Source organism: Actinia tenebrosa, unplaced genomic scaffold (assembly GCF_029948245.1).
Source record: "Actinia tenebrosa isolate PJP-AT-01 unplaced genomic scaffold, QUT_ActTen_1.0 PGA_scaffold5__44_contigs__length_20552954, whole genome shotgun sequence".
Classification (NCBI taxonomy): domain Eukaryota; kingdom Metazoa; phylum Cnidaria; class Anthozoa; order Actiniaria; family Actiniidae; genus Actinia; species Actinia tenebrosa.
This window is the reverse complement of record NW_028292582.1, coordinates 3,478,592-3,501,855: the sequence shown is the minus strand read 5'-3', so window position 1 is coordinate 3,501,855 and position 23,264 is coordinate 3,478,592. Positions and strand designations below refer to the sequence as shown.

The window sequence follows — 23,264 nt, the reverse complement described above, 5'->3', positions numbered from 1 at the left end:
TACACGCAATCAAATTGAAATGTTTCAGTCAGTTTAAAATTAAACATACTGTTAAGAACGTAAATTAAGCACCAATGTCAAGATTCCTTTGACATTTTTAAGAGCAGTTATTAATATCTTAACCTTTTTAGAAAGTAAATTTTTCTTAGCTTTCTATGTAAACATCATAGTCATTGAACAAAAGCCAGAAATATAAACACCACTTCAACCAAGGTGTCAAGTTTGACTGGTTCTTAGAACAAACTTAACAGTTCTCTTGTGTTCTTGAGAAGAAAAGAGTACAAAAGGCTAACAACAAAGTCTAAGTCTGACATTAAAAGAGCTTAAAAAACAAGCCTCTTGTGTTTGACATGTCAAATATTTTCAATAACTTACTGTAGAAAACTTGAAGTCATTAAATTTCAATTCTTCCAAGAATTTTAGTCTGTGTTTACATTGCATAAATTTTTAGCTCCTAAATAAAAAAGACATTTGCATGTACTAATGCAAAGCATATAATGATAAAATTGTTTTTGAAAATCAAGTAAATTCAAGAACAAATTTGAGTTTTTCAAATATTTTTTTATTCTTTGGTTTCAATACAAAATGTTCTATTATCACATACAATACTGTTTGTTTCTTTTTTCCCTCCAAGATATACTTCCATAAATATTTTCTTTTCTTTTAAATTTGATAAACAACAAAACATTTCAAAGTAAAATAAAAGCCGTTCAAAGCTGGATTAATGAAGAAACATCCCTAATGCTCACAATATGTTTCTCTGGAACAATAAAAAAAATTAAGAGCACTTCTTTTGTTTTTACAAACCACATGAACAGCAAGTTTTTTTCCTGTTTTGGCTTCCAGCCATCACATTTACAATGATGGAAACCTTTTTCATTCAGAGAAGCCAAAGACTGAGACCCAAAGTTGCATCTAGGGCTGCAAGAAACATGAAAAGCACTCTTGATTTTGCACTGTCAGCTGCGTTTCTGCTGCACATTGCATAAAATACTAAAGCTTGTGTGTGCAAGTGACAATCAATTTGTACTTTCATCTCAGAAAGATTATTCACATACAAATTTTTCACACAAACTCCTATAAAGAAAAAAAACACCCCTGACTAACAATATTTGAAGTAAATAAAGCTTGCTTTATCTACATTAAAAACCTAATACTGATGTAGAATTAATTTAATAAAATTTGGGTGAAAAAGTTCTTTAAAGAAAGATAATTTTCTTATTGTGAACTCTAACCCTCCATCAATCAATAAGACTATTGACACATTTTTAGACATTAAATAATGATCCTTTAAAAATTATCTCTAAAATGTATAAACTACCTTAATGTTACAATAATTAAATGCAATGGTAATAAATAATAATCGGCCTCCGTACTCATAACAAATCAACTGGAAAAAAATTTTCTCACTGTTGTATGATATAATGATACTAAACATCTTAAATCAGTTACAAGTTTGGGGAATTAGATTTAAAACTGTTGAATGATGGATGTTGTAATGATAAATTAAAAAATGATCAATTCTACTTTGATTGAATTAAGCTCTAGTTTGTAGCAGGATAATACTTGGGATCTAAAATAAGGCTATCTGTAAGTGCTAGCTAATTCTTCATTTTAAGCTGCTAGGACTTATTTTCCAATAACTAAGTTGCCTTGAGAAACCATTTAACATTGCTTTAATGAGACACCAAAGGCTACAATATAAGGAATGATCACTTAATGACTGGCAGTAATGATGATCTAACTTCTCACTTCATAAGTAATGCTTCATACTGTTCCATTCCCTCAAGGTCATCATTATTACAGTACAAATGAACTTGGTCTGGGTTTAGTCTTTTTCTTTCCACTCTTAGGTCTCAAAAGAGCTTCCTTTTTTGCTGACTCTGCCTCCCATTTCTTCTGACACTGTTTCTCATGTATCGATATTGAAGCTGTACCATATGCTCGACCACAGATATAGCAAGTGACATTTGAAGGTTTCCTTTCTTTGGTTACTTTCGTAGTGCTTTGTCTCTCACCTTCTGATGTACTGATTTGTTCTTGGCTTTTATGAGGGTTGTCCAAATTATTATTATCAACATCTCCTGTCTTATCTACTTTGATATTGACAGGAAGATGAACTGAATGCCTCTTTGATGGTAATTTGCTGGCTGCCAAGAGCTTCTTCTCATCCTTCTCCTTTAGAGCATCCCATTTTTTCTTGCATTGTTTCTCATGAACTGCAAGCGAGTGTTTTATGATCTCCTTACCACAGATATAACAGGGTTCCATCGTGGGTTTTTTTGATGGGGTGTACAGCCTATTATGAGACTTTGATAATTCCTTCAACGCTTGTAGACTATTGGTTGGTTTTAAGTTTCTACCACCCATGCATGCATCAAGTAGATTTTCACAAGATGCTGACTTGAATGTTGCCTTCCTTGTCAGGCCGTTAGGCAGGTTACCATTTTTACTGTGCATAAGAACATTTTCCTTGTGATGTATAGCATTCACAGAGTCAGCCTTAAACATTCCTCCATGGCTTCCCTTTCGCGAATAATATCTTGGATTAGCAAGTTTCCATTTCTTTAAACATTGCGGCTCATGTATCTTCAAAGATTTTGATCCAAATTCATTACCACAAATATAACACACTAAAAGGTTTGGATTTTTGGTTGATCTGAACCTAGGCATACCCTCAGGGACTCTCATTGGGGTTTCCTGTGAATCTGTTGATGCATGAGATGATGTTGATGATACCGGTGAGGTATTAGAAATCCTAATGCCAATATGTTCAGGTGCTGAGTGTTTTCTAAGGGAAGTGATCGATGGTTCCATCAGAGTGCTGACTTCTTTCTCTACATGTCCTTCCTTTTCCAAACGTCCCTTTTCTGAGTGTCCCTCATTCTCACCATCCTTTGCCTTCATTAGCGAAATTGGATTGACTCTACTTGGTAAAATAGGTGAAGAATATTTTTTATTTAAGACTGCAGTTCCTGGTCTAGCAATTTTTGGTATTTCAGGTGATACGTCCCTAGCAGTGGTGTTGAACTCGGTTTCCTCAGCAGACAGATCACCATTTACTTTGTCCCTGTCTTTCAAAGTAACAGTTGAGGGTCGAGCATCATGTATTATTTCTTTCTCAATCTCTGTAACATGCGTGTCACCATTGGGTAATCGAATATCATTCATACTCTTAGAGTACTTCGAGTGTGATTTTATCGAAGGCCCATCCTTTCGTACCCAAGGATCTCGCAACTTATCCTTAGAAGTAGAACTCTTTCGCTTTTGCTCGCTTTTTTCGGCTTCCTTTTCTTTGTTTCTCTGTTTTTCCCATCTCTTAGCGCACTGTCGCTCGTGAAGATTTATCGAATACGACCCAAACTCTCTGCCACAAATATAACAAAGTACCGTCTGAGGTTTTGGCATCTTGTCTTCTTGCTTCAACGGATGGAACTATATTTGAGCAAACAAAGAACAAGTCAATCGGTATATTGGCAAAAACCATCGAGAGCTTGTGTCAACATACGCCAAGCGATATCAGGAATACCTTGACGAAATACCGAGCTAAATTTATGTGTTCAGAATTATTTTTAGAAGCGGAAACGTATTATTCCTCACGAGGTCGAACATAAAGAACCTTAAGGTCTAAAAGCGATCGAACAAAAACAAATATTTTTTCACCCAAAAGAACACAGTTATTGTTTTAAAACGTTACATGTCAACAACTGGGTGTAAGACAAGCAGAATACTTGAGGCTTTTGTATCAGAAATAGGTCATTTTGAAGTGCTGAATTAGGTGTATAAAACCTTCAACAATCAAATGCCATTTAGATTATTTCATTTAACAAGTTTGGCTAAATCAACCTTGTATAGAGGACAGACCGTTCATGAAATAAAACTATGTCATATCTCTTTCGCTTTTGTGATAATTTTGACTACCGTTAAAAGCTTGAACTAAGAAGCAATTTGGAAACGCTTAGATGGTACTGTGTGTTCTTGCTCTTACCTGTGAATGTTGTCGCCGCTAAACTATGTCCGAGCGGGTGACTGATTTGAATGAAAACACTCCAGATCTTGCTTAATTTACGTCAGGCAGGTTACGAGTGCTGTGGAAAGACATACTTCATTTCTATCACAGCGTGCCACTATTTGACTCAATATAGCTAGCACGAACACTCCTACAAGCATCCCCTGGACTTCCACCTCATCAATATGTTGTAAGTCTTGTTGCTAGACAAGTTTCAGCTCGCAATTATCCCCTCCAAGGTGTATTTCGCTTCGAGTAGAAGATATACTTTCCACAATTGCTGAAATTCCACGAAACTACGCAGCCTTTCTCGACTCGTCGAGCAACAGAATAATATTTCTCGAAGATGACTTCACCCGTAAAATATTCAGCTCGTTAATCTAGTCGAACGCCTCTCACAAATCTACTCCAACGACGGCACGATAAAACGCACTAAAATCATGCACAGAATATAGCTTATTTACTTGCGATGGCGGTGATGAGATCAGAATTCTTTAACAGCATTTCTGCTGCTCGGCTACGGCTTTTGAATGAGTGCCGAGAAAGGTTGCTAAATGAATGGTTCGTTGGTGACTGATTCGAAAAACAAGCTAATTACCGGAAATTAGATGATCGTTGATCCGGAAGTAAAGTTTCAATTTTAGGTAAAAGCCGCTGGATTTTTTTATTGCGCTTGAGCCTGCAAAGCGGATGTGACGTTTTGTATGACCGGAAATGTTACACAGTCACGCAGTCACGTGAAACAGTCGATTGCACCACTAAATGTAAAGTATCAAAGATATAATTAAAGGCCTCGTGCAGTAAAATATCGTCCCTCAAAACAACATGGCGGACGAACTAGCAGGAGAAGTCTCATCTTTGATGGACGAAAAACAACCTGTAAATCCCGGCGATTCTAAAAAGAGCAACAAAATTTGCTTCTTCTACGCCAGGAATAAGCGTTGTAAGTTTGGAGACGAGTGCAGGTTTGTGCATTCAGACAAAAAAACAAAAATTTTAAAGACGACCTCAGGGGAAAGTCCTGAAAGCGTTGTGGAAAGTTCAGGTTTATCGATGAATGAAAAAGTAGAAATTCCGACGTCAGTTTCGTCAGAAATAATGATATCTGCACAAGAAAATTCAGAAGATACAAACGAAGGAATTGTCAAAGAACCGTCTAGCTCTGAAGACTTGGATTCAAACCAGACAAAGTCACATGATGATCACCAAATAGCAGCCACAGAAAGGACCACAGAAAGACATGACTCAAAAGATAGCAAAGAACCAAAAAGAACTTCCAAACAGCGTTGCCGATTCTTTTCCACGAAAGCAGGATGTGCCAGAGGAGATGCGTGTAAATTTTCTCATGCAAAACCTAAAAATCACAGAAAACAGCACAAGGCTCCCAAAGAGCAAAACATGCAAAACCAAAAAGCTAAGGAAGGGGATGGTAAAAAAGAAACTACTAAAGATACAGTAACGAAGCTAAAAGCAAATGAAAAGCAAGGTAACAGAACCATAACGAGGGTTGTACCAACATCTACAAGGCTTTCAATGCTAGATGACAATGAAGTAAAGAATTTAAGGACCAGAGAGCTGAATCAACTGGAGCGAGGGTTTGGGAAGCTTGGACTGAAGACTGTGAATGAGAACAACCAAACTACATACTATATTAACTTTACTCCTTCAGATCCTGATTGGGTAAGCGTAAAAGATAGATTTCAGAACCTTTGCAGTTAAAGTGGGAAATTGAAATGGGATTTCAGAATACGAGAAAAAATGCATTCTGGAATTATTGTTCTGCAAAAATGCATACTTGGAATTGGTCTGTAAAAAATGCATACTTGAAATTGTTCTTGCAAGCTCTCATTTAATTCTCCCCCTCATTTACTTTGGAATACAGTACATAGGTTATATTTGTTGAAATAAAAGAATTTCAACATTACAGTAGAAAAAAGGGGAAGCATTAGATAAATCATAATTGCTTACCCATACCACCCCTCCCATAAATAACAACAGTCTCTTTCTGAGCAGTGACTGAGATCTTTTTTAAAATGCCTATTATCAAATTACATAAAACTAAACATTAAATTTTTAGGTTTTAGTCATCTGAATCCAAAAGACCTTTCCTGAATTTGCTGGAGTGAGCAAAAAGCAATGGCTCCAAGTCAAGGTTGGACTTGATAGAATACAGTAAATATATGAACACATCACGTCCAATCTTGACTTCCAGCTATCATTTCATGGTCACTCAAGCTGACAAACTAGGGTGACTTTTTACACTCAATCTGATTGGCTGAAAAAACACTAGATGGCTCCAGTTGAAGCAATAATACTTGTTGAAACTTTTGACTTTTAATTGGAGCTAAATTAAAGCAATGTATTATTTTCAGCCTTTTGACATTGAAGTCATTGTTTTAGCTGTAATCTTTCCGGAGAAATATCCAAAAGTGGTAAGTTTATGCTACTTAGATTTACATGTATATTGTTAAATGATTGTTAAATGTCACTTCCTGATTGGTTAGGTTAGGGTTGCTTCACGAGAGCATACAGCATTGCATTCACACTTTCTATTCTGTCATTATAGTCCAAAATAATGGCTATTATAATTTGAGACATGCTTCTTGTAACACTTCTTTCATGTTCTACCAATTGAATCCTCCTTTGTGACTGTACACAGCTAGCACATGTCCATGCATATGTTCATGAATTTTTATCATTAGCATGCACATATTTGAGGTAGCTTGTCTTATCTGACTACCCCTATCCCCATTAAATGAAGACATGCATAAAATAATACACAAAAATTTACTGAATGTTTTGATAATTATTTTTAATTTTGATAGATGTTTAAGGCATTCTTGTCAGAGGAACAGGATCTTCCCTTGGAGTTGATAAGGTTTGATATATATTTTGATTGAACAGTGGTGGATTTAGGATTTTGGAAAAATGGGGCATCATTGTTCACTAAGGATAAAAGTCTGACAATTTCATCCTTCTAGTATATATTCTTAAGATTAACCAGGTCACTATAGGATATTAATTGAACCAAATGAAATCCTATAGTTCAATAGCATTGGCCAATTTAAGTCATGGCTTAAATAACGATGTCCTTCGGTTTTCAAGGGCGAGGGGTCATGCCATTTCCTCCCCCTCCCCCCCCCCCCCCCCCCCCCCCCACCACCGCACACATACACACACCTTGAACCCCTCACTCCTCACTGCAGGTGTAAATACTTGGTTGGGTCTTGATTTTGCAATATTAAAGGCCTGTACTTTATGGTTGAAATGTGTAGATTTACAAACAAAGGAATATCAAGGTGGTTGGAACAGCAACAAGCTGCCAGAAGCACCAAAGACACTGTGGATCTTCCATTCAGACCCTTCCTAAGATGGTTAGACAGAAATATTGAAGAACTTTTTATTGAAGCTGCCAGAGAAATGAAGAAAAAGGAAGCAGCAATGGATGCAAATGAAGAAGAAAGCTTAGATATGAATGAGTCTTATCATGAGGAGGACAGTTCTGAGAGAAAGGAAATGCTTAAACATGAAAAAGGAAAAGTTGAAAGTGATAGTGAAAACATGGACCCAAATAAAGCTAAAGAACATCATAGAAGCAGAACAGAAAAGAAAACTCAGCAGAAACAAAAAAGGAAAGACAATTCTTATTCTTACACAAGTTCTGAACGGAAAGAACTTCTCCTGTCTGACTTTTTAACTTTCAAAAAACCCAACAAAAATAAGGGTAGTAAGGAAGCTGTGTCCAGTAAAGGTTCCCATGGTGATAGAACACAAACTGAAGATTCTCCAAAAGATCACATTGTGTTTGTTGATCAAGACTTGTCACTGAAAAAAGCAGAGAATCAAGCGCCAGAAAATGCACAAAATGACCTTAAGGTTGATGGTGAAGATACAAACTTTGAGAGTTACGAGGGATACCAAATCCATGATATGCCAAAAGGAGAACCACTAAGTCAAGGTGTTGGTAATGACCAACACAGGGGAACAGAAATAAGATTTAAGGAACTTGAACTATCTGAGAACACATCAACTCTGACCACCAACTTTGTGACATTGATGATGGAGTGCTTAAAGTGTAAAACAAAAACAGACATCAAAGTGGAAAAGGCAAGGTTAGTGGCCCTGAAGTAAGATTTTACAGCTTAAAGATAAGGATGGTTGACAAAGCCTTTTGGACCTTATTGATACAGTGAAACAACCTCTGGGCTGATCATAATCAGGGCATGGCTAACTCACAGATCAAACCCTGAAACAACCTCTGGGCTGATCTAAGTCAGGGCACGGCTAACTCACAGATCAAACCCTGAAACAACCTCTGGGCTGATCTAAGTCGGGGCACGGCTAACTCACAGATCAAATCCTGAAACAACCTCTGGGCTGATCATAATCAGGGCATGGCTAACTCACAGAATGAACCCTGAAACAACCTCTGGGCTGATCTAAGTCAGGGCATGGCTAACTCACAGATTGAACCCTGAAACAACCTCTGGGCTGATCAAAGTCAGGGCATGGCTAACTCACGGATCAAATCCTGAAATAACCTCTGGGCTGATCTAAGTCAGGGCATGTCTAATTCACAGATCAAAATAAAATTAAGCTTCCCTGTCACAACTATAAGTTTTGTAGAGGCAGGCAAACTGGAGGACCCAGTTTCATGTTTGTTGACTAAATTATTTCATCAGCAACTCCTTTGCCTAAATGTACTTTTCTAATAGGCAAATTATAGTAGATTATTAATTGTTTGATGCTCATGTTTGCTTTCTACAGAAGCTCAGCAGTCAGATGTGACAAATGTTCAAATGTTTTGAGGATTACCTTCAGGCCTGCCATTATTCACCAGTATTCATCAACACTTGGGTATTTGGATCTAGAAGGGTAAGGAATTGAATTAGAAAATCCGGAATAATTTTCTAGATTGGGTCCAACAATGATAAAAAAAACCTTTGTGTGCATAGATATATTTTTACCACAGCTTTCATCCCTTGTTGATTTAGACAAAAGTTGAGAAAGGCTAAATAGCAGAAGAATACAATTATTCAATCAAATATTTTTTAGAGTACAGTTCTCATGTACCTTTACATACTGAAGAGATTTAATATTTGATTGAGAGTGGTCTACTGCTAATTAACCTGTTGCACCAGTTTTGTCATGCATAGCAATGAAAACCCTGGTAAACTTTAAATTGACTGTTTTTTCTAATCTTTGCTTTTTTGTCAGATGGCATCCTTTTGACCTGATCATGACAGAAATGCAGCTAACTGCTGGATGCCTTGCATGCTCCTCTGAGACAAGCATAAAAGTAAGAGACCTTTGATCTTTGACTATTATACTTGATGTATGAATATAGACAGTAGTATTGTCTGCAGATTTTTCCTTTCAACAGAAGTTCAAATACAATTTTATTGGTTTTTTAAAGGACTTACTGTAAAATTCCTTTTGTTTCAAAAGTAAAAATATTAATTTTAAGATTTTTAAAATGTTGTTTCTTGGTTGACAAAAAGTATTACTAATAAAATAATGATATGATTAAGTGAATTAATGTTTTTTCTCCAGGGACCCCATTATGGAACAAACCAAGTATGGTGTGGTAAATGCCACCAAAAGCTTGCCTTCAAGGTAGAATCAACAAGATTCTTTGAACTCACACCCACTGGTGTACAAGGTGTGTAATGTAATTTGTAGTATATCAAAACAATGGGGACTTTAGTAAATATCCCCTTTTGAAATGCTAGATGTTATATGCTGGAGACTCCCATGCCTGAATAGAAGATGAAGACTGTTTAACTTTATTGACATACTAAGTATGGACACACAACAAACAATTTAGGACAAGAGAATATGAACTAAGAGAAGGAATCCTTCCTATATAGCCTTGTAACTATCATGTGCACAATTTGGTGCTATTTTTAGCTTGAAGATATTTTGAGCTAAGAACCTGATTGGTTGATTTCTCAAGGGTAGACGGCTTCCAGACTTATAGTAAACAAAGCCTGTGTTTTTGTTGTGGACGTAGAGAAATATGGCGCTTTTCATGTCCTAAAACGAGGCACTAAAGGGAAGCATGATTATCGGTTGATTCTAAAAATAGCATCAAAGTGTGCACATGATGGGGCACGGGCATTCCTTCTCTTAGTTCATTTTCTCTTGATTTAGGACCTTCCTTGTTCGATGATGGATAGACTCTTGCTCTAGCATTGTTAATTCCATCTTGGTTGCGACCGCTAGATGATGATGAGGAAAAGTTGGATACTGGGTGTTTGTAGTGACTATTTCTATATGCAAATATCTTTCTTAGCATACATGCAACACACATTTGAGGACAAAATCCAGCATTTTATTTGCAGAGGTTGTGGGTAAGCCCACCAGTCCCTCTAATTCAGGTCCCATAAGATGACAATATATATTTAAACCTTGTCACTAATAGCCAATGGAAAGGCACCAATACTCCATTTTACAGTTCCGTTCGAGTGACCACGAATAATAGTTGCAACTCAAGGCTGCAGTTTTCACGCATAGCAAATCTATACTTTTTATCATGCGCGGAAACTCCAGCCTCGGCTCGGAACGGAACTGTAAAATGGAGTATTGGCATGCAAAATTGAAATATTGCACTTGCTTGTAATTATTGATTTTCCGTCATAAAAATATTGTCAATAATATAGTAACTGTTTTTATGATACTTGCATTATTTTCAATGTTGTATTGAAACTTCAACCCACAGACAAGAATGATGTTCTGCTGGAGAAGCCCAAGAAGAAGCCCAAAACACCGGGCCTAAAAGAAGGATTTCCTCTCCCAGACAATGGTACTTGCAAACACTACAAGAAGAGTCACCGTTGGCTGAGGTAAAGCGAAATCTGAGCTCACCTAATCTCAGAAATTTTCCTATTTTCACGAAACCCCCAGACTCGGAAAAACAGTCTAGATAGCTGCTAAGAGTTGCTGGAAGTTCTAGACTTGGGAAGCTTTATAAATCTTTTCTGGGTTGTCTGCATTACTCCATTACTCTCCGTGCGGGATATTGAATAATAAGACCATCTTCTACTCTACTTTACTTTACCAGACCTTAAGACTGTGTTACCCACCTTATTTTGGCTTCGGCGCTTCGTTTAACTTCTATCTCTTTTTCACCGTAGATTTCCATGTTGTGGAAAGTGTTACCCATGTGACATTTGTCATGAAGAACACGAAGACCACGAGATGAAATTTGCTAACAGAATGGTCTGTGGATTCTGCTCCAAAGAACAGGTAAAAAGCTATAGGTGTCTTAGCAGGTCACGTGAAGGTTTCCCGCCATTTTTTCTAACGTTACAGACTAGCTTCATAATTATCTAAAACTGTCTTTGGCAATTTGTTGTCTATATGAAGTTAATAGCACTATCAAGGAATTCATTGATGCGGTCTTCTTGAAATAACCTAAATATAACCAGAAATATCTCATGTGACACAACATGTCGTCGCCGAGAAGGGAAAAAAACATCCTAAAACGCAAAAAAGTGTCATGATAATTGTAAGGTTCTTCTTTTTTCCATTCAGCCGTATTCACAAAACCCGTGCGTTGCATGCAATTCTTCTACGACAAAAGCAAAGACATCGCACTGGGAAGGAGGCAGAGGATGTCGTAACAAGACACTCATGAGCAAGTAAGTACAATTAACTAACTAAACAGTACGCCTGTCGCAGAAAGAATATCTGGTTTAAATATAGCCTCTTTCAAACCTATGACAAGGCTTTAGTTCTTACGTAAAGTATGATAGTCCAGTTTCCAATTCTTCGTTGTTCAGAGTTCGCCTCGATTTTGCATATTATGATACACTCAACAAAATTACTCGATTCTGATTGGACAAGAGGAGTACAATTAAATTCCAAATTGTACTCTGTAGAGTCCCAATTAAGTTGCTCAATTTTGTTGAGTGTATTATAAACAAAAAATCGCACAATCTTCTCGTACAATTCGGAATTTATAGATACCCGCCTAAAGGCTTGTCTAATCTAGAAAACTTTCAATACATCACTCGTACCTATAAATTCCGAATTGTACTCGAGAGATCGTGCGATTTCCTATACAAATATGCATGTGTTCCAGCGAAGGTCCGTGGAATTTCAGCGTTTGTATTCTTGAAGTCAGTTGCACATTCTTCACTTTACCTTTGGTATTTGTGTGAATATTTTGACACTGAAATAAATGAATCAGTAATCAAGAAACACAGCGTTACTATAAGAACTAGAAAAAGATATAATGCAAAGTAAAGGAAGAAGTAACGATAATTTATCTTTGGGATTTTAGGGGAGATGACAAAAAGTTTAAGAATACAATGAAGACCACTTCACGAAAAGCACAAGCCAAAGAAACCCCGAAGGCTAAACCAAAATAATCTTGTAAATCAAAAAATGAAAGTATAGAGGTAAACTACGCCGTAAAACTTGAAGGTTGATGAAAAATTTTTCCATAACATTTGGTTGTCATTTTTCATGACATTATGTGACGGATATCATTAATGAAAACCGCCACGACTTAGATGATCACTTTGCTTGACGATTCTTCCACTCGGGCAACTCCAGACACATTTCATCTGATGTCTTGGTTAACGTCAATCTAACTTACTAAAGAATTCATTGGAATATTACCAAGGTCTATTAATGCAACGTCTGAAGCTGTCGATTAAGTTGGCAGAAACGCGCGGCAACTCTAATATATTTTTGTAAAAGAAACGTGAATGAAAATAAATGATATTATATTTTGAGAAAACAAGAGTAGTACTCTCCCGTGCCGTGGGGCCCTAGAACCAAACTACCCTTACGTTGGATTGCATGCAACTCGTTGCGCTGCCATTGCAACGATAGATACTCCTAAGAAGTGTAAAACCGTTTGTCAGGTAAACTATGCTACTGCAGTCACATCACACATGCTCTCTTTAATACCGTCACAAAAAAATATTTACCAAACAAAGTTGGCCTCTGAACAAAGCCCTCAAGATCATTGCACAGTTTTAGTAGGCATATTCGTCCAACTCAAGTTCTTTCTCGGCCATTTCATTATTTCTTTTCATTCTTGTCAACTCTACGAGTTCTTTCTTCTGGCATTCGATGACTTTATTGAGAGCCACGAGGTCCTTGGCCATATCAATGCTTTTAGCCTTCAGCCTCTCTACCTCATTCTCCAACCTCAGCGATGCCTCTGTACTCTCTGCCTTGATTTTCTCAGCCTCCTTCACTACGCCCGCCAAATATTTGTTGCTATGGTTACGCGAAGGTGTGCTCACTCTTGGAGACTGGTAACCGCTGTCATTTCCGGTGCGACGCGTTTGGGGAGGTGTATTGCATATTTCCTCGAGTTTTTCCCGCGCTTTTTGCTGTAAGTGGTCGGTTTCGTAAAGATAGTCGGTAAGGTCGTCCTGGATTTCTTGTAGACTTCGGATTTCTGCTCTGCTGTACACGTCACGCAAACGTTTTGCTATGTCTAACGACCTGAAAGATAAGAATTTGTCATTAAACGAAGAACGGTCACATTTTTGCCTGGATTCGTGCCTGGATCTGCTTTGGCTTCCGACAATCGAAAAATCCTAAATCAGACCGTTGAAAATTCGTTTCACGGAATAATTAAAGCTAGCTGTGTGGAGAGCTTTGACAAATCTAAAAAAATATGAATCCGACCAATTGAAGATGTTTTGGAGGTTTCGGAATTTTCTGGAAGACAAAACTCGGGCTCGGGGACGAAGTATAATAAAACTTGAGACATCAGGAGAAAAGGTTTAATGATGTCTCCGCAAACTAGTTACAAACGTTTTTAAGAAACTATAATTCAAATCCCACCTGCCAATCGAGCTATGCAGTATCTGAAGCTGGTTCCTCCATTCCAAAAAATACAACAATTTTTCGTCTAAAGCCATCTGTTCTGGATCGGGAAACGATTGTTCATTCTTCTCGGTAAGAAGACTGTCTTCTACCATATCTCTGAGCTCTTCTAACTCGTAAGCCAGCCTTTCTCGCGGACGGCGTCGGCTACGGCGTCGCCCCGTTCTGGGTCTTTTTTGGCCATCGAGCCAGGATCTTAGAACTGCTTCTGTTACTTTGGTCTCCTCGTGGATGCTAAGATAATCATCCAATACTGGACACCGGTGTCCATGGAAATAAGTAGAATCCAAATTCATTATGTGGAAACTAAAGTTGTGTGATTCAAGATTCAAAGAGGAAGCCTTTGCCTTTGCTCTTCGCAACCATGTATTTCAATGTATGTCATCAGTATCAAATCTGTCGAAAACTTTGCAAGATTTTGAGGTTTTCATAATGTTTGAAAAATCTTTGTTAAATGTGTTCATAACATTATTTATTCATAACTCACTAATTTCTAGCCAATAATAATTATTCTTTGACCTTCTCCTCCATAATAACGATTTTGAAGTCTCTAATTTGTGGTTAGTTACAATACAGGTGCAGTTCTAATGACAGATTTCAAACCATTCAAAGCATTTCATTACTGTACTATTATTGATCAGATAAATGATACCAAAACAAGTACTATCATCACTAAATATCTTTCCATTACTATCCATTTTAAAAATTATTTTCCTATAGTTTTGAAAGCATACTTTGTGGAATGAAAACTATAAACTTTACCAATCCGTGAAATCCTTGGATAACTTTACAACTATACTTCATTTAATTTATAACCATATCATTACTCTATAACCATCTAAAATATCCGTTAGCTTCATCCAAATTTTACAGTTCCTGGAATTGTTTTTGTAATCCAATTATTTCCAAACTGTGCAGCACAGGCCAGTCCTATTACCTATTTCATTGCTTATAGTTTGTTTTGGGCGGCTCAGTTTCTCCAACTTAACCGCTGACAGCAGAAAAATACTGCAAGATGACATTACATCATAGCTCTAGGTGGCTTTATTTATTCTTGATTAGATATTTTGCTTGTCATGCTGAAAAGCCATTTTCCCTGGTATAGCACAGTTGTCGCTTTCCATAGCTGAGTTTCTCTCGTTCATCAGTGTCACTGGCCAGTAGTATAGGGAATGGGGGTTCCAGCGCAATCTCAACACGGGGTAAGACCCGCGTCAAAAATCCACCTACGGAAACAACCCACTCCAAGTGTGGTTGGGGGCAACAGCGCAAATATGTTAGTCTATATATGGAGTGCGAAGATTGTAAGAGAACTTTTAAGAAAGAAGCGGATTTGAAAAAGCATTTGAAAATGAAGACGAAGTGTATGAGCAGTTATGATTGTGGATGTGGTAAGAAGTTTGAGACTAAGGTTAAATTGTTTTGGCATTGTCAGGACTGTGAGTACGACTACGACGACTTAAAAAGTGCTTGGTATTAGGTATAAAATATTTCCTATTATATAGATGGAATCCCAAAGCAACTTCAGCACGGTGTCAATACCCGGTAACGGTGAGATTGACGTTAGACAGTTTTGGCGTCAGTCAGAAAGGAAGGTTAAAAGGACTCTCCGAAAAGGTATAGAAGAATTAGGAGCCCTGAAAGCGAGCATAATGGTAGAAGTAAGTTTGTCAAAAGACGAGGTAATGACGACAGCAATGTTGCGATCAAAGTCGTTAGTGATATTAGAATCCACGAATCTGGATAGGTCACTCAGTGAAGCCTTAGAAGCAATAATGGAGTCGCTGTCTAACTACACGAAAGAAGGATCGGGTTGGACAGTAGAGGAGGTTGAAGGAATAGAGATAAGTATAGCCAGGTACGTACCCATACGAGGGGGGAGTTACGTACCGCTACCAACGTGGGTAGAAAGGAAGAAGGCTATTGTAAACGTGAAGAATGAAGACAATCGATGCTTTATGTGGGCAATCAGGTCTGCACTGTATCCAGCAGAGAAGGATCCCTGTAGGACAAGTAAGTATCCCACAGATGATTTAGAGTGGGATGGTGTGGAATTTCCCATGCAGTTGATAGACATCCCCATATTTGAGGAAATAAACGATCTAGCAATTAACGTTTACGGAGTCAGAGAGCAGACGATAGTACCGTTAGTTCTGTCAAAAAGTAAAGGAGAGCGCGTACATTTATTCTACCACGGCGGACACTACTCATGGGTTAAACACATTAGCAGACTATTCTACAGACATACTAAGCACAAAGGCAAAAAGTACTTCTGTGACTGCTGCTTGCTGTCATTTACATCCTTAAATACCCTAAAGAAACACGATGAGATCTGCCGCGGAGTCGAAGAAGTGGCGCAACGGATCCAGATGCCCACCAACAAAGAGCTTTCATACGCAGACCATCAAAAGCAGATGCAAGTGCCTTACGTGATATATGCAGACTTCGAAGCGTTGATAACTAAGGAAGAGCAGAAACGTGGCGCCACGAATAAGGTAGGATTACACGAGATCTGCTCCTTTGGTTACATAGTAGTCAGATCAGACGGTAAAGCAAACCCTCCTGTGATTTACCGAGGTAAGAACGCAGCTAATGAGTTTCTAGAAGCATTGCGAGAAGAGGAGGGGGAGATAAGAGAACAATTAAGACGTCCAAAGAAGATGGAATTTACCAAAGAGAACCAGGAGGCTTTTAACAAGGCAAAAAAATGCCACATTTGCCAACATACGCTTCTTCAGTTTGGAAGACGAGCCAAGAAAGCGTGGGATGAAGATGGAAAGTATCTAGGAGAAGCTCATTTTAAATGCGGGAAGTATGCTAAGAAAGGTGAGAAGCCGGGAAAGCCCTCCACGCACTGCATTCACTGCCACAAAGCATTTGTTGAGGATTTCTATGTGGATAAGGTTAGGGATCACTGCCACATCACGGGTAAATACAGAGGAGCGGCTCATTGGAAATGCAATATAAACTTCAAAGTAAATCCAGACATGGAGATTCCGGTGTTCTTTCACAACCTCCGCGGTTACGACTCCCATTTGCTACTACAAGGAACAGACGGCTCCGACGTCAAATGCATACCCAACAACAAAGAGCGCTACATGTCCGTAACTGTGGGTAAGCTAAAGTTCTTAGATTCGCAGCAGTTTATGGCGGACTCCTTAGCAAACCTCGTAAAGTATAACACCAACTTTCCCATTTCCAGTCAATACGGCGCGGAAAGGAAAGGAGTCTACCCATACGAATACATGGACTCCTGGGATCGATTCAAAGAACCCCTACCACCCAAAGATCGCTTCTACAGCACCCTAAACGAGTCTGGTATAAAGGATGAGGAGTACCAGCATGCGTTAGACGTGTGAGAAAAGTACTCCTGTGAGAACATGGGTGACTACCACGACATCTACCTAAGGTCTGACGTAGTGCTGCTCGCAGATGTTTTCCAAAGCTTCAGAAAGATGGCTATGGAATATTACGGATTGGACCCCGCTAATTTCTACACGGCTCCTGGGCTCAGCTGGAGTGCTTTGTTAAAGAAGACAAATGCGCAGTTGGATCTCCTAACGGAGTACGACATGTATCGGTTTATGGAAGACGGTATTCGTGGCGGCGTATGCGGACCCAGCCGACGTTACGCCCGCGCAAACAACCCCTTAGTAGAGCACGACCCAGAGAAACCAACCACATACATTTACTACCTGGATGCGAATAACCTTTATGGTTGGGCAATGTCACAGTACCTACCTGTGAGAGACTTCGGATGGGATCCAGTGAAGCCGATAGACTTCTACATGCAGGTAGGAAAGGAGGAAGACAAGGGTTACGTCTTAGAAGTGGATCTGGAGTACCCAGAGCACCTGCACGACGAACACAATGAGTTCCCCTTAGCACCAGAAGCGATAGAGATACCATTTAAGCAGCTAAGTCCGCTGCAAAAGCAAATGTGCCCTGGTTACAAACCGTACAGGAAACTAACTATGAACCTGATGGATAAGAAGAAGTATGTGGTACATTACCGCAACCTGCAGTTCTACGTGCGACACGGAATGCGCGTAGAGAAGATCCACAGAGTCCTAAAATTCACGCAGGAACCCTGGATGCGCCCCTACATTGACTTTAACACGCAAAAGCGTACCGCAGCGAAAAATGACTTCGAGAAAAACCTCTTCGAACTGATGAACAACAGCGTGTTCGGAAAGACAATGGAGAACATCCGCAAGCGCGTAAGCGTAAAAATAGTCAGCACCAAAGAGGAAGCAGAAGCATACGTGTCACAGCCAGGCTTCGTTAGATACGTAGAAATGCTGAACTTCTACGTGATTCACATGAAAAAGGCAAACCTCTTACTAAACAAGCCCGTTTACACAGGCTTTACGGTGCTGGATCTATCGAAGCTGCTTATGTACGAGTTCTACTACGATAAGCTTAAGCCAAAGTACGGAGACCGCTGTCGCCTCCTGTACACAGACACCGACTCCCTAATTCTAGAAGTGCAAACGGAAGACGTTTACAAAGACTGCCTCCCCGACATAGACGAGTACGACACCAGCGGTTACCCGAAGGAGCACTTCCTTTACTCTGCGAAGAATAAGAAGGTAATTGGGAAGATGAAAGACGAAATGTTAGGAAAACCCATCGTGGAATACGTGGGTCTGAAACCAAAGATGTACAGCGTGCTAAAGTTAGACGGCGTAGAAAAGAAAGCTAAAGGCGTAAAAAAGTATGTGGTTAAGAAGGACATTACGCACGAGTCCTACCTCAACGTATTACGAACACGCAAGGAACAGCGGCATAAGATGAACAGCCTGCGCAGCTATGGTCATCAGATACATAACGTCACGCAGGAGAAGGTGTCACTGTCTGCATTTGACGGTAAGCGATGGATGTGTGATGACGGAGTGCATACGATAGCATTCGGACATCACACGATAAGCAGTTCTTCTTTGACGAACCCACGCGTGGGACCATCATGAAGATAATACAAGATGGGCTGACCCTTCTTAGCTATCGCACTTCGGATCTGGTAAGTTTCCAAAGACCAATTAGGATCCGTAGCTCTTTTGGATCCTCCTTCTAATTCACCCGGCTCATAGAGATATCGAACCGTGACATTACCTAATTTCTTTTCATGGGGGAAGACCGCCCTCGAACTTCTGATGAAGGACTTGTGTTCCACGTGTTTCTTTTTTATGGCATCCCTGGGTTTCATTCCCGTAGCCCTGGCCGCCTCGTTGTTCGAAGCTGCGACGACCTGGGGGAGCCTCTGAGTCCATTCCCTATTGCGTTTGGAGGGATCTTCCAGCTCTTTCCAATACTGGTACCCAAAGAGACGCTCGGCCAAGGTCTTATTGAATCTTTCGACGATGCTCTGACCCCTGTGGTACTCAGCTTTAGCTCTCCTAATCTTAGTGTCGTGGTCTTTCAGGGTCTTAGTAACCACGCCCATGAACTCCGTCCCCGCATCCACTTGCAGCAGCTTAGGCCATTTCAAGACGCGCTTATAAATCCTACCTAGGGCTTCTGCGACTTCCCCAGAATCCTTGCTGGTTATGGGTTCGGCGTCCTTGTATCTGCTTGCGATATCAACTACGGTCAAAGCGTACCTATAGGTCTTCTTTCTCACCTTGTCGTGCGGTAAGAAAAGCAAGTCCGCCTGATGAACTTCATTGGGGGCATTTACGGTAAAGCTGGGCCTGGGAATGTACTTGGGCACGGGAAGATAGACCTGCCAGAGGGTTTGTTTTCTTAACCAGTTCTTAGCCGTTTCTTCTGATACCCTGGCCGCGGTCGCGAGTTTCTTGATAGCTGACGCTCCTTTCCAATAGCCTTCAGGTCCATAGTAAATCCTTTCGAGTTTATCCTCTACGCGGCCCATTATATGAATTCCAAAACGAGATTGATCTTACGTCCGTTAAAATCCACCGTCTTTCCGTCCACTTTAATGGTGATGTTTATGCTTTCTACCAAATTAGACAAGTCATAGCTCAAAGAAATGGGAGTGTTTTCCACTGGGTCAAATGGATTACCTTGGGGCAGAAACTTGGACATAAGAGAAGACTTTTCTCCATTGTTGTAACTATGAACCAAGTCGCAATAGACTTCGTAAGAGGATGCGACTTTCCATTTCACATCATATGTATTACCGCTATTTATTGTGGTACTAGTAAGACCCAGGAGTTCTACCAATGAACTGTCCTTTAAATTAGCGCTTCCACTATTTTTCTTGAATTTCATTTCATGGGGTAATCCTGTGGTAAGAGTATATCCATGCTTTGCTAGCTCCTTAGCCAGTGTTATAGGGGTGTAATGGGAATCTGGTATTTTTGGTTTGGTGCCGGAAGTTCCGATGACAAAGCCATTAATTAAATTATACCAAGAATTGTACAAAGAGCAACTAACCAACCTTACCTTACAGGCTTTGATGGGGGGATTCAGATAAGTAGTAAAGTTATTCTTGTCGCTTTCCAAAAAGACGATCATATATTACAGGGGACAAGTCCCCTTCTAGTAATCTGAGCGCAGCTCAGAGCAGATACGCCAAAGCTACGCCTCCCGCCAGCCCTGCGACTCCTACGAAGACCAACTCACTATCTTTTTGTTTCTTAGAAGGCTGGTAGTAATTCTTGAACTGAGGCTTTTTCATTCTAAAGTCGGGGTGTGCTTGCGCATAAAGTTTGAAGGCGTAGTCTGTGTTTTCGAAGTTCTTGTCTGCCTGCATTTTGTCTTGGTAGTTCTTATCCAACCAATCCCTGTAAGCTTGTCTTTTTTCATTCCAAGCTGCAACGTCCCTTTGATATTTCTCCAGCGCTAAGTCGTGTCTCTTTCTTTCGGCGGCACCGCTTTTGTCGCCTCTAACTAATCTATCCAAATATTGACCACCATAATTAGCCCCTGTAAATGCTAAAGCTGCAATGACTCCACCTGCGACTAAGCTAACCATTATACATTAGGTAGGTACTTTTCCTTCCGTAGGTAATCCTTTACCATGATAGCCCCGCCTACGGCAGCGGTCATCTTAGCAAAGTTAGCGAAGCTCTTGCTTGGGTCTTCAGTAAAGTCTTCTTTGAGCACTTTCTTACCTACCCAACCAATACCCGCAACGATGGAAGTAATGATAGCTGCCTCTTCAACAGTTTTCAACAACGCGGTCGACATTATATTACAAAGCGAGAAGGAAAATCTAGGTCGCCACGGTACGTGGTGATAAATCTACTCCATTTCAGGGATCTTACTTTTTCTAACCTCCACAGGTGCGTGATACGTTGGTGGTTCTACCTTTTTCGTTGCCCGCCATTGTAAGTAAAGGCTGCCTGCTGCTATAGCGACTCCTAACGCGCCAATGACGTATCCCGGATTAATAAAGGATTCCTCTTCTTTTTCCTCCACCTTTTCTTCTTTTTTGGCTTTGTTCTTCCTGTTCATCTCCGCGAGCTTCTTTCCGGCAGCGACTCTGCCCGGAGATTTAGCCTTGGTAATCTTGGTATCTTCTACGGGAGCCTTTTCTGGTTGTTCTTCGGTGCCACTCATCTTATATTAAGGGACTTGAAGGACTTGACAAGTAACTTGATGACGACTTGACAATGACTTGGCAATGACTTGACAACGACTTGACTAAGTACTTGAGAATGACTTAAGGACGACTTGACTAAGTACTTGAGGTGACTTGACAACGACTTGACTAAGTACTTGAGAATGACTTAAGGACGACTTGACTAAGTACTTGAGGTGACTTGACAACGACTTGACTAGGTACTTGAGGCGACTTGATCAGGTACCTCAGTAAGTGCTGCCTGGAAGACCTTTTCAACGTCTCTGTTCTTCTTGAAGTCCTTCCAAGAGGCCGTAAGTTCCTTCAAGTCGACGTGCTGAGCTACGTGAAGTGCCGCAGAGGCGACTGCCATTAACTTACCGCACTTCAAAGACAACCACCCACAGGTTATCTTAAGTTCTTGGGCGATAACATAGTCCTCGCTTATGTCCTTCCGCAGTTGCTCCACGTCGTCTATGGGCAGCGCAAGTCCAAGCAATTTAGTGGCAAGTCGGATAGCGGAGTCTGCTACGGCGTCCGTGGTCTTACTTGCAAGGGCAGCCTCGTACCTCTTATGGAACTTCTTAACCTCCTCTTCTGACAGCTTATTAACCTGCTCATGGGTAAGTTCCTTACCTATCATTTCTTTACACTTCCCAGAAGACACAAGAATGTTAAGTTGTTCCTTGAGGTTACTTTCATCTAACTGTGTGGGGACTTCATCTATGAGCTGCTCAATGTCCATATATGTTAACGTCATACGGAAACCTCAAAGAGAAGATCATCTTGGAATGTTGGTGCGTTTTTAAATGCCGCATGTATTCGTGCAGCTGTTCCTTGCTTATCTCACCGCCGTAGTCGCTTAAAATGGTTTCCAGGTCAGACTTGCTCGGAGTATAAAATACTACGAGAGAGCCTATGTTTTCCCTAAAGGGCTTAGAGACGCTGGTAAGCTGCTGGGAAAGCAACCAAACGCTAATGTTGTCATGTCTGCCGCTAAAGGCGAGCTTCACTAATTCGGAGGTGCGCCTTTTTACGTCGTCCCCACAGGCAATGTCATCCAATATGAGGAGCGTCTGTGTATCTTTAGGGAATTGCTTGTGCCAGAACTTCAAATGGCTGGATAACTCGTTAGGATCTAAGATATCTACGAAGAAGTCGTCATCTTTCACTCCTATGCCTTCCCAGGTGCGGTTATTCACGTAGGTGGGACAAAGCAGCACTATGTAGTCAAAGCGGTATCTAAAGGATCCTAATAGCTGCTCCACGATGAACTGGGTCTTTCCGCAGCCGGTGGGTCCTACTATCAGAGCGTTACAAGGCATGTGATCTGGGTTCATATATAGATGGAACCAGTGGAAGCAGTAAGAAGGATTACCGCCGACGCAAAGGATAAAAGAGACACCATAGAAATGCAAAGGGAAGAGATAGACCGGTTAAAAGAGCGCGTACAGGAATTGTACGATGAAATGTGTGGTCTGAAGCGTGCAGAACGGTTTGGCGCGCTTTTGACAATGGCGGGCTGGGCTAAGGAGTCCATTAAGGACTTCATTCGATATCCCCCATAGATATATGGACTGCATTACGTGCGAACTACCTGCTGACTGCATCATCGTTACCCCTCCGACGCCTCGTAAGAAACACAGCTGCTGTCACTGTAATAAGGTATTCTCTGAAGAAGACTTCGTTGGACATTGGTGTCCCGCGGATACTAAAGCACAAAGGACTTTAGACGACGTTCGAGAAGAGTAAGAGGTCGCAAAGAAGATCTTACTAAGCCCCAGCAAGAGGAATTAGCATAGGTCTTTCTTTTTTTATCGTTATTTTGTTAAATGCTGCAAAGAGGTCTCAAGTAAGGGTCTATCTTTTATTGTT

At 40.2% G+C, this 23,264-nt stretch overlaps 3 protein-coding genes across 4 annotated transcripts; 1 reads left to right on the top strand and 2 right to left on the bottom strand.

Annotated features, from left to right (window-relative positions):
- Positions 1-540: 540 nt before the first annotated feature.
- Positions 541-4,541, bottom strand: LOC116301770 (uncharacterized). Its single transcript, XM_031710886.2, has 2 exons — positions 3,989-4,541; positions 541-3,435 (listed from the first exon to the last, which is right to left on the bottom strand). The coding sequence occupies exon 2, from the start codon at positions 3,406-3,408 to the stop codon at positions 1,801-1,803; it is 1,608 nt and encodes a 535-aa protein (XP_031566746.1). The 5' UTR covers positions 3,409-3,435; positions 3,989-4,541; the 3' UTR covers positions 541-1,800.
- A 116-nt stretch (positions 4,542-4,657) lies between these two features.
- On the top strand, positions 4,658-12,755 carry LOC116301769 (uncharacterized). Its single transcript, XM_089037834.1, has 11 exons — positions 4,658-5,689; positions 6,382-6,441; positions 6,835-6,887; positions 7,285-8,121; positions 8,777-8,884; positions 9,227-9,308; positions 9,563-9,671; positions 10,731-10,854; positions 11,146-11,257; positions 11,546-11,652; positions 12,297-12,755. The coding sequence occupies exons 1-11, from the start codon at positions 4,835-4,837 to the stop codon at positions 12,382-12,384; spliced, it is 2,535 nt and encodes an 844-aa protein (XP_088893960.1). The 5' UTR covers positions 4,658-4,834; the 3' UTR covers positions 12,385-12,755.
- Positions 11,647-14,180, bottom strand: LOC116301771 (uncharacterized). Of its 2 annotated transcripts, XM_031710888.2 has the most exons (3): positions 13,823-14,180; positions 12,952-13,477; positions 11,647-12,185 (listed from the first exon to the last, which is right to left on the bottom strand). In XM_031710888.2, the coding sequence occupies exons 1-2, from the start codon at positions 14,158-14,160 to the stop codon at positions 13,000-13,002; spliced, it is 816 nt and encodes a 271-aa protein (XP_031566748.2). In that variant the 5' UTR covers positions 14,161-14,180; the 3' UTR covers positions 11,647-12,185; positions 12,952-12,999. The 2 variants fall into 2 exon arrangements, with proteins under 2 accessions (XP_031566748.2, XP_031566747.2); XM_031710887.2 differs by lacking the exon at positions 11,647-12,185 and having other exon boundaries at positions 12,905-13,477.
- Positions 14,181-23,264: the final 9,084 nt, after the last annotated feature.